Raw genomic sequence first — 12,143 nt, 5'->3', positions numbered from 1 at the left:
AACTGTGCTCGTACGGCCACAACGAAACTCGGTAAACCACTTATGAATCGTTCCAATCGACGGTGCAGAGTCCGGGTAATACTTATCCAGCTTGGGCTTGGTTAGTTAGTTAGCCTTGGAGGTTAGTCGCTTCTCCGTGCTGTAACTTATAAATGCGTAAACATAAATGGCTGAAGTTTTGACAGGCGTCATTTGAAGGATCATGCTCGACGAAAATGGTTCACATTAGTGAATACTAATGCCATCTCTTAGAATTTTCAGGTACTTATCAGACTGCCTAGTAAATATTGAAACATAAAGAAAAGTAATAAAATAAAATAATATAAAAATAGAATATAAATAAAAGATATTTTATATTATTATTTTAATATATATATTTTTAAATTTTAGTAAAGAGTGATGAATTTTTTTTTAATTGCATAAACAGTCCAAATCCTCAGCACAGAAAAAACAAAAGATAGATTTTACATTGATTTCACTTGAAAGATATGCAGCATCAGAAATTAACCTTATCAAATAAACTTTGCACAAAACTGAAATAATTTCTTGTTTTTAAACTGTCTCGAAATCATTTTTCAGTGAAAACTGTCGTATGCTATGTGGTTGACAGCAAGGCGAAGAACGTGGAACTATGAATGAAATCGATCTAGAAATCAGTACAAAAGGTTTTTAAAAACATTGCAATTCTTAGAATTTCATGTTAAAAATAATTGGTCTTGTCGCGTGTGCATGAAAAAATATTTTTTGTGATTGAAAATAAAAAATTTGACACCCAGTCGAAAATTCGCCATATTTACTATGATCTTAACCATAGTTCTTAAGTTGTGAGATAGCAATTTCCGTCCTGAAATTTTCATTCTTGAAACTATTTTTTAAAATTAAAATTTGAAATATACTTTTACGTTATGAGTAATTTTTAATTATTAATATTTAAACAAAATTTTAATCTGGCATAAATTAAAGATGCAACATATTTGTCGTATTAGAAATCTTATTTATGATTCAACCTTAAAATTAATTCGATTCCTATGTTTTGTTTTGTTCGAAAACAAAAGAAAGCTGTTGTGTCATGTTCTTTATTTCCATCCACAAAAAATTCGTTTTTATTCGTCCCCGATAAGTATATTTTTTTTTCATTTAATAATAATTAACTAAGCGAAAAGTTGTTTTAAATCTGGTGTCCTGATTTGCAGCTCCTATTCACTCATATTTTTCCGTTTTCCCATCGTTGCTAACGACGTAGTAGACGACAGCTTTTATTCCATCGTATGATAAACTTTCGCTAAATAGCATGTAAACTTTAACAGGGGAAAATTTTATATGCAACCAAATTTAACTTTAGTTTTTTCTGTGAAGGCTTTTCACGAAACTGACTTATTCTTGAAATATTCGCTTCGGAAGTGATCATTTTCGACGTCACGGATGAAAATTACTACATAATTTGTTCTATTATAAACAATTGATCTCTGAAGTCATTTATAATAAAAAGAATATTTCATTACGAGATCCACAAATAGTAATGGACAATGAATCTTATTTGTCATATTTGATAATGATCATATTAAAATAAAAATGGTTTAATCGTGTGATTTATAATAAAAACGAGGATTTTTCTTCATAAAATCAACCAGTATCAGCAGACAATGAATTTTAATCACCATATTTGTTCATCTTATTACAATTAAAAACTGTTCAAATGAGCTTAATTTTTAAATTCAATGATTTTGTATTTTTGACCTTCAAAACTTCTTCTGCTAACATTATCACTTGTAAGTAATAATTTTTTAAACTTTGTTAGGAAAGTTAGACAATCATATGTAATTGTTAATGTTATTAAAAATCTTCATGACTTTCTGCTATCACATTTATTTTTTCATGACAGCTGTTATTGTTTACAAGAAATTTGATTAACTAATATCCTATTTGTTTAGTTCTGACAAATGAATTATGCTTTTTCAAGACGCCTCTTATTGAAGATATATTTTAATACTGCAAATGCACATCAATTTTTGTATAAACAATAAATAATTGTTTTGAAAACCCAAATCTTCTTCAGTTCCGAATTTTCTAATTTTCACTTAAAGGTAAGTTTATGGAAACATTTTCTATTTATGAAAATTTTAAGTTTCCACGAATCTTTCAGAAAAATTTCAGAAACATTGAAATATTAGCATCCGAGGAAAATATAATTTTGATTCTTTAGTGAAATGTTGGGAGTTTATTAAAGACATAAAGTATTAAGGAAGCATAGTATGGATATTTTCTCATAGAGATTTCTGAAACTTACAAACACAACAAAGTCCTTTTTTGCCAAGGCCGACTAGCATGTTGAGACAGAGATTGCAGTAAGCTGGTTTGCTAAAGTGTTTCAGTCTCCAGAGATGATTTCCATCCTCTTTGACATGAGAATCCAAACCCAGGAGAACGAGAAGAGGGATTGTCGTCAACCCACCCCTCTTCCATTCCTCCAATGAGACCGTTCCATCTGCATCGTAATCTATCTCTACCATCATATCCTCTAGAATCTGTAAGCATTGTGATTTCACATTTAAATTCCTGCATTTCCATAACTCGGCCAACAGATTTATAATAATAAACTGCACTGCGATTTCCCACTGTCCAGTTCTTTCAATAACTGAATAAAAGGAATATCTGAAAGCCAAATCGGTTATCCCAACAATCGTAAATCAGAGACAAAGCTTAATTATAAATACAGACTGCACAGTGCACACTCTTCCCATATTCCCATATTTCCTTGTATTTAAAGAATTCCTCTTTTCTCACGTGTTTTCAAGAAACTTGATTTTTTTTCTCTTTATCGCTTTTACACTCAAATGCAGATTTCTCGCAAGTTGTCCACTAACGGACCCAAGTGGGGAACCTCGCATGACGACTGTGTGAGGATCCTCACTTGGGGTGATTGCTAGAGAGATTGATCAGCAACTTGGGTCGGAGCAGTGTTGCGGAGCGAACGTGTTATTTACATAAATAACACGAGAATTCCGGATCAATCTGAAAATTCTCTATCCCTTCCACACATTACTCCTTTCCCCTACCGAGTGAGTCACGCCTACCACGAAAGGGAAATGGCTTAATGGTGTGTATATATATATATAACAATAAACTTAATATTTCAAAAAAATAAAAGTTGTACTAAATTTTTCTAAACCTCTGCTCATTTGTGAAGTGAACGGGGGGTTTAAAAAACGAAAGGTTGTGCAAAATAAAAAAAAAATCAAGACCAAAAAATAATCAAATTCTAGGAAACTAAAACTTGTACTTTATTGTTGTCGAAATATTCATTCCTTCTTCCCTCAAAAAAAATTCTGTAAGACAAACAGTTCTCACATATAAGTCTCAAACAGAAACTCAAAACACATACAAGACCCAAAAATAATCAAATTTCGAAACACCAAAAATTCTCCTAAATATTGTGCTCGACAAATCCAATAGTTTTTCCTGAAACAAAATTCTGTGAGACCAACAGTTCTGATATTAAAATAAAAAATTGGGAGAATTTTGCTAGACAAGTGCAGTCTACTTGATTTTTATTCGAGAAAATGTTGCTCTTACAGAATTTTGAGAGAAGGGACAAAATTCATTTTTTGAAAATTCATATTTTTTGTTGACAATTATCATTTTTGTTACGAATTCGTCTTTTATGAATAAAAGTTTAAATATTTGGCTGTAAATACAACTATTTGGTTAACAATTATATATTTTTTTAAATTCAAGTAATTGGTTGAAAATTCATATTTTGGTTGTATATGATGTTTCTTGTTATTGTTGGAAATTCATGCTTTCAGGTTTATAATTCAACTGTATTCTTAAAAAATTGTATTTTTCCCTTGAAAATTCAATTATTTAGTTGTGACTGTTTTTGGTTGAATTCTAACATTTTTTGTTTAACAATTCTACCATTTCTTTAGAAAATCATTTTTGCAGTTTGACGACTTGAGTGAAATTTCAGTAAAAAAGCATTATTATTTGGTCAAAAATCCAACCCTTTTTTAAACAACTTCTCGGTTTATAAATCAACTATTGTCTAAACTATTCAACGTTTAAACATAAAAAAGCAACTCTCTGGTTTGAAAATTCGTCTTTGGTTGGAAATTCATTTATTTTGTTGAAAATTCGTCTTTCTTGGTTAAAAATGATCTTTTTTGTTGGAAATTCATTTTTCAGGTCGATAATTCAAATTTCTTCTACAAATTTTCTATTTTTAGCTTCAAAATTAAACTATTTGATTAAAAATGCCAACGCTATTGCTTGCAATCTAAACTTTTTGTTTAAAAATTAGACCACCTAGATGAAAATTAATCATTGTAGTTCGTAAATTCCACTTTTTGGTTTAAATTTTAACTATTGGGTAAAATGTCACCTGTTTTGGTACAAAATTGATTTTTTATGTTGAACATATTTTTTTTAAAGAAGATTGATCCTTCTGAGTCAAAAATTGATCTTATATTGGCGAGAAATAGAAAAGTCTTCTTTTTTGGTCAAACATTTTTCTTTGGTTAAAAATGCAAAATATTTCAAATAGAAATGTTAGGAATTTAAACCAGTACATATTGAGGTCCGTCCACTCAGCGCCACCACCAAGGCAAATTATAAAATGGAATACGCCATATTTATTTGCTTCTTTTTGCTAATTTTATGCTAATTTTATGCTAAAAAAATTTTTTTTGCTCTTGAAACTTCGGAGAAAAGGGTGGCGGCGCTAGCAGGACATCCACTCAGCGCCGCCTACGAAAGCTCACTAAAAATTATTATAATGCGATAAACAATGAGTGGAGATTTTTTTGCTTTTTTTTTGCTCTATGATGACATATATTACGTTTTCCAAAAAGCTACCCCTAAGTCTTACATAACCTCCCCCGGGATCAAAAAGTTTTCAAAAGGGGAAAACAACCTCTAACAATGTAAACATGATTTAGAGCTTCAAATTAATTACATGACACTTGAAAATTTCGCCCTCTTTATAATTTCCCCAAAACTACCTTTCCACGTGAACGTATACAGCAGAATATTTATATGTATGAAAAAAGCATTAAAAATAATCAAACTTAGAAGAAACTGTTGGTTGATATTTTTTTGCTCTTTTTTTGCTCTACGATAATATATAATGCGTTCCCCAAAAACTACCCCTAAGTGATACATACATACCCCTCGTCATCAAAAACGTTTTAAAAGTTGGAAAACCACCTTGAACAATGCAAAAATAATTTAGAACTCTAAATTTATTACATGGCACTTCAAAATTTCCCCCTCTTCATAATTTTTCCGAAAAACTACCCTTTCACGTGAACCTATGCAGCGGAAAATTTATATGTATGAAAAAAGCATACAAATAATAAAACTTAGAAAACAATGTTAGTTGATATTTTTTTGCTCTGCTGCATAGGTTGACGTGGATGGGTAGTTTTGGGGAAATTAAAATGGAAGGGAAATTTTGAAGTTCCATGTAATTAATTTGAAGTTCTTAATCATTTTTAGGTTTTTCAAGGTGGTTTTACAACATGCAAAACGTTTTTGATGCCGAGGGGAGGGTATGTATGACTAGGGGTAGTTTTTAGGTAATATATTATATATTATCGAAGAGCAAAAAAGGAGCCAAAAAATATCAACTAACATTTTCTTCTAAGTTTGATTATTTTCAATACTTACTTCATACATATATATGTTCCGCTGCATAGGTTAACGTGTAAGGGTAGTTTCAAGGGAAATTATAATGAGAGAGAAATCTGCGAGTTCCATGTTATTAATTCTGAGTCCTAAATAATTTATATATTGTTCAAGGTGGGTTTTTAACTCTTAAAACGTTTCTGATGACGAGGAGAGGTTATGTATAACTTAGGGGTAGTTTTTGTGTAACGTATTATATATTATCGAAGCGCAAAAAAAGAGCAAAAAAATATCAACTAACAGTGTTTTCTAAATTTTATTATTTTGTATGCTTTTTTCATACATATATATGTTCCGCTGCATAGGTTCACGTGCAAGTGTAGTTTTTCGGAAAAATTATGAAGAGGGGGAAATTTTGAAGTGCCATGTAATAAATTTAGAGTTCTAAATTATTTTTGCATTGTTCAAGGTGATTTTCCAACTTTTAAAACGTTTTTGATGACGAGGGTTGTGTATGTATGACTTAGGGGTAGTTTTTGGGGAACGCATTATATATTATCGTAGAGCAAAAAAAGAGCAAAAAAATATCAACTAACAGTTTCTTCTTAGTTTGATTATTTATAATGCTTTTTTGATACAAATAAATGTTCTGCTGCATAAGTTCACGTGGAAGGGTAGTTTTGGGGAAATTATAATGGAAGAGAAATTTCTAAGTGCCATGTAATTAATTTGTAGTTCTAAATGATTTTTACATTGTTCAAGGTGGTTTTACAACATGCAAAACGTTTTTGAAGCCGAGGGGAGGGTATGTATGACTAGGGGTAGTTTTTGGTAGCATATTATATATTATCAAAGAGCAAAAAAGGAGCAAAAAAATATCAACTAACAGTTTCTTCTAAGTTTGATTGTTTTCAATGCTTTTTTCATACATATAAATGTGCTGCTGTATACGTTAACGTGTAAGGGTAGTTTCAAGGGAAATTATAATGAGAGAGAAATCTGCAAGTTCCATGTTATTAATTCTGAGTCCTAAATAATTTATATATTGTTCAAGGTGGTTTTTGAACTGTTAAAACGTTTCTGATGACGAGGGGAGGTTATGTATGACTTAGGCGTAGTATATATGTTCCGCTGCATAGGTTCACGTGCAAGTGTAGTTTTTCGGAAAAATTATGAAGAGGGGGAAATTTTGAAGTGCCATGTAATCAATTTAGAGTTATAAATCATTTTTGCATTGTTCAAGGTGATTTTCCAACTTTTAAAACGTTTTTGATGACGAGGGGTATGCATATATCACTTAGGGGTAGTTTTTGGGGAACGCATTATATATTATCGTAGAGCAAAAAAAGAGAAAAAAATATCACCTAACATTTTTTTTAAGTTTGATTATTTTAAATGCTTTTTTTATACATATAAATGTTCTGCTGCATACGTTCACGTGGAAGGGTAGTTTTGGGGAAATTATAAAGAGGGCGAAATTTTCAAGTCTCATGTAATTAATTTGAAGCCCTAAATCATGTTTACATTGTTGAAGGTAGTTTTCCTATTTTGAAAACTTTTTTGATCCCGGGGGTATTTGTGTAAGACTCAGGGTTAGTTTTTTGGGAAACGTAATATATGTCATCATAAAGCAAAAAAAAATAGCAAAAAAAATCTCCACTCATTGTTTATCGCATTATAATCATTTTTAGTGAATTTTCGTAGGTGGCGGAGCTGAGTGGACGTCCTGCTACCGCTGCCACCCTTTTCTCCCAAGTTTAAAGAGCAAAAAAAATTTCTTTAGCATAAAATTAGCAAAAAAATATGGCGTATTCCATTTTATAATTTGCCCTGGTGGCGGCGCTGAGTGGACGGACCTTTCATATTGAATTTGATATGGTGCTTATAAATCAATTTTATTTGAAAGAATTTATTCTCCTATCATTCCTCTTTTTCGTGAAAGGTCACCCATTTCCCCTATTTGAGAGCACTTCAGTTTGTGAAGTCTGTAGTTATTATAATTATATGAATAATATTACAACTTTTATATTCTTGTGAAATATTTCCCTCATAAATTTCTTCAAAGACAAAAGAAATAAAACATTGACTTCTTGAGAAGTATTTTAAATTTCCGAGTTGTCGACAGCCCGCATTGTGTTTAACGAACTTTCAACAAAGAAATCTCGTCAAACATAAAAGTTTCTGTAAAAGAAGTAAAAAACCTCGAATGCTCTCGTTAGAGTTCGATAACAGAGTTTTAACTTCTCATCGGAAAAGAGACTCGGATGAGAAAAGTTAATTTATTTTTCCATAAGTCCTAATAATTTCTAGTTAATCATAGGCATGCTTCCTCATAGACATCTAAAGAAAAAGTTTCTATTTTATTGTCGGAAACAATTTTTTTATTCAAACTATAAGTCTAAACAATCAATTATTAAAATCGATAAAATATGTGCATACCATTTTTTATTTTAAATCAAAAATAAACTCACCGGTTTCAGTTCCGAGACATCCCATCCCAAGTATTCGGCAACATTCATCATCTGGTTAACGATACAATCCGTCTCCTGTAGACAAATAAATTTAAAATCAATATTCAAACTTGTTCAAATCACAAAATTGCAATTCGAATTAAAAATGTTTGATTTCGTTACAATTTCGAAATTTTCTTTATATTTACATAGAAAATAGAGGAAAATTGTTAATTGTAAAAGAAGCTTGTAAACTAAAACATGTAAAACAAAAAATCTTCTAAATTCGGAACGGATTCATTAAGTCAGAAAAGTTTGTGTTTTATTTAACGAGATTAAACTGTAAAAAAACTTTCGGTTAAGAGAGTTTTCTATAATATACAAGTAAATAGAGTTTCTCAAATGAGAAATGTAAATAAAGTATACAAGAAGTCAAATACATGGAGCAGACGCCAAAAGCTAAAAGCTTAAGATATAATGGAATAGCCTATTAACTTTATACTCTCTGCATTCGTGCCTGAGTTTTTTCCTATTTTCAGTCTTCAGAGACACAGCCTCCCCCCGCTTTCCCCTCTCCATACCTACTTCCCTTTCGTTTCCACTTCCTTCCCCAACACCTTCCTCCTCTACTTCTCCCTCTTCTCACATCACCAGATAATACTCTTATTCCCCTACTTCCCTCACCAAACCCTTATTTCCCCTCCACTACTCACCCACACTACCATACTAGCCTTGCCCTCACTTCCAATCTTTTTCTCAACTTCCCTTCACTTCTTCTAATTTCCCTCCCTTTATTTCCCATCACTGCCCCTTCTTCTCATCACCACATTCCCTTCCACTCCCACGGTTTCCGATAATTTCTCTTACCCACCCCTCTCTTATTTCCAGTAACTTCATATACTTCTCTACTCCTTAAAGGTTGACCCTTAAACTTTAAAACACAATCTAATAGGCAGCGCCCCTGCAGACTTAACCCCAAAAATCGTTGGTACATACAATGGCGTCCGACAAGGAGCATTTGACATTATGCAATCTTTTTGCATTCTCATTTAAAAATCACTATTTTAAAATCTCTTGAACTTCATTTTACACGTTTTATATGTCAAAAAAATATTGCAATAGATTTTCAGACAAATTTAGAATTCCGCCTAATTACAAAATTTTAGAAAAATTTTTAATAATTTTCAGAGATATTTAGAAATTTTGAAATCATTCAAAAATAAATTAAAACTGGTAAAGATTTGAATTTTTGGTTAATTAGGATTTTTAAGGATTTTGACAAAGTAGCTTTCTATGAATAATTTTGATAGGTTTCAAGACAATAAAAAATTTTAGATTCCTAGGAGAATTTAAAATGATCTTTTATGTTAAAAGCTTACATTTTTAAAGAATATTTTAAATTATTTCAAAATTTTTCAACACATTTCCAAAATTTTTGGAAATTTCAGAAAATAGAATTTTGTCTGATATAAAGACAATCAAAAAACTTTCTATAGGTTCCTAGAAAAATCGAAAATGATGTTTTAGTTAGAAAATTAATTTTTTAAGAATATTTAAAAGGCTACGATAATGTGTACCGAAATATTGGTATAGATAGCCCTATTTTTTAGGTACGAATGGGGAGAGCTGGAAAAAGGGATACCGAAATTTCAATATGAATAGCCGGATTTTTTCAGAACGTGTAGACACTTTCAATTTAAAATCATTACAAAAGATTTGAAAAATTTTAATAAAAGAATCTTGAAGATTTAGAGGCAATTTTTTTATTTTGCAGAATTTTTATAACTTTGAGAAAAAAGTTGAGTCCCTTTAAAAAGATATTTAGGAATTTTAGAAAATTTCCGTAAATGTATAAAATATGTTTAAGTTTCTTCCAAACTGCTGAAACACCTCAATATCTTTTAAAGTGACCCGAATTTTTCTTAATTTTCTGTAAAATCCTCTGAAATAAAAAAATATTCTTTAAAGTTTTCTAGATTCTGTTTTAATACATTCGAAATTTTCAAAAATCTTTTCGAATTTTCTTATGAATTTTAGGACAATTATATTTATATGAGTTGAAAAAACTGACAATACTTATTTCCTTGTTCTGCGATCTTCGAATCTAATTTTAGCTCAAAATCAAGCGTTTAGAAGCTTAAAAAAATTAAAGAGTTATTTTAAATATTTATATTGTTAAAAAAAATTATTTTACCCCTCTGATCGAAAATCTATGATGATGCTAGTATTATCATACTTTCCAAACTAATGTTTACAGCACTGAAGCGTTTGCATAATAATTCCAGTTAGTTGATTATGAATTATTTTATATAGATATATGTATACAAAAGTTTCAGCTATTTTCATGTTCAATTAGATAAATATTTTGAAACATAGAACAAAATTATTAATTCTACTCACATTTGTATCGAGAACTCCATTGCCATCCGTGTCGTAGAGTCTGAACATGACTAAAAAAAACAATGTCGCTTAATTCACATACTGTTGCGAGCAACAAGTTGAAATTACAGAGTACTCACAGTCCACAATGATCTATTGTCACGTTATGTTTTACAATGCATGCCTGCTATTGAACACATATACGCATTTACAGACACCAACATTCACACCAAGTCATTCTTGTTTCGCCTTCGGTGAACAAGAAAGCCAAAGTTTGCTCCCATTTATAAATGTGAGTTCATATGTGAAGTTTTCAACGCGTTACAATTATTCTCCATTATTAAATATTAATATAGAGCATGGAAATTGTAATCCTTATAAAAATGTCTTTTCATTGACATTACCGCGAGGCGAAATTGTTTCAATTTCCGAGCATATCAAGCGGAAAGATCAGCTTCGAGATTTTAAACGGAAAGTCAGAGCTATATTCCTGCTGCCGGAATTTCTGGCCAAATTTGTTTGTTTTTAAAAATATTATGTATTGTTATTGATTTTTAACCATTTCTTTCATATAAAAAATGATTTTCTTCAACCTTTATCGCCTGCGAAGCGACTATATTTCAAGGTTGAGTATGAGTCGCGACATCCTTACAGTAAACCCCAGGAATAAATTTTATCTTTCAAAAAGATAAAAACGTTGCATCACGTTTATCTAACAAAACATAAAATTTATCTGAAAAAAGATAAAATTTATCTGAAAAAAAAGATAAAATTTACCTGAAAAAAGATCAAGTTTATCTGACGTAAATATTTTTTTGACATAGGTTATACGTCAGACGACTACGTTTATTTTCACAGAAAAAATATCCTTCATAAATGAGTAAGAACACTCAGCCAACTTCAGTCCCTTTTCTTGAACAAATCTTGAGTTTTCTATCGATCCTGATGTCGACTTCAAAAATTGTAAACAAACACTAACTCGTCGACCACTATAAGGTACGCGCCTAAGCAACTACTTGTTTACACTGCTTTTACAAAACAATTCTTTACATTTTCTGCATCAAAGTTGTGCTGTTATAGTTGTAAGATATTATTATTCAATTTCCCAAAAGGTTTTTTCACAAAAAGTACGTTTTTTTATTAATAAATGAGTGTTCACGTACTGATCCTTTAAATTGCCCGTGTTCCAGTGAACGAACGCTGTGTTCATTTATTGAAGCAAAACTGTCACCCCGCAGGTCCAGTGAATGAACAGCAGGTGACGGAGACCTAGCTGTTGTTTCGTTACATATAAATAAGTTTGTTTCAATTAATGTGGCTATAAATATCGAAGCTATAAATATAAATATAAACTATAAATATTTATAGTTTAAATGTATATTTTTGTGGTTAGAACATCAAAAAAGTACGCACGAACTATATTAAAGGTAAGGCAACATTAAGGTTAGAAATTTAATGCTTTTTTTTGCATTTAAAAAACTTTGTTTGACTACAAAAACAAACATTAATTCGTGCTAGGTACTACTGCGTACTAGTCAATATATCTTTATAAATGTTTAAAGAACTTCCATTCTTACAGCACTGTGATTCAATAAGTCCTTAGAATGACCAACAGATAGCGCGCGAATCGCTCCAAATCATCTGTTTTCAGTCAGCACCACTCCCGACTAGATATATGGTGCAGTCACA

At 30.8% G+C, this 12,143-nt stretch overlaps 1 protein-coding gene across 3 annotated transcripts in view; it reads right to left on the bottom strand.

The window, feature by feature from the left end:
* LOC117174453 (diacylglycerol kinase 1) overlaps positions 1–12,143 on the bottom strand; it is a 367,927-nt gene that overhangs the window by 18,942 nt on the left and 336,842 nt on the right. For all 3 annotated transcript variants that reach the window (XM_033363593.1, XM_033363595.1, XM_033363594.1), the window contains 3 exons: positions 10,476–10,525; positions 8,097–8,171; positions 2,288–2,525 (listed from right to left, as the gene is read on the bottom strand). In XM_033363593.1, the coding sequence (XP_033219484.1) occupies positions 2,288–2,525; positions 8,097–8,171; positions 10,476–10,525 (363 nt within the window). The remainder of the gene's footprint in view (positions 1–2,287; positions 2,526–8,096; positions 8,172–10,475; positions 10,526–12,143) is intronic.

Source organism: Belonocnema kinseyi, chromosome 6 (assembly GCF_010883055.1).
Source record: "Belonocnema kinseyi isolate 2016_QV_RU_SX_M_011 chromosome 6, B_treatae_v1, whole genome shotgun sequence".
Taxonomy (NCBI): Eukaryota; Metazoa; Arthropoda; class Insecta; order Hymenoptera; family Cynipidae; genus Belonocnema; species Belonocnema kinseyi.
Note: the sequence above shows the minus strand (reverse complement) of the source record. Positions and strands in the feature narration are given on the sequence as shown.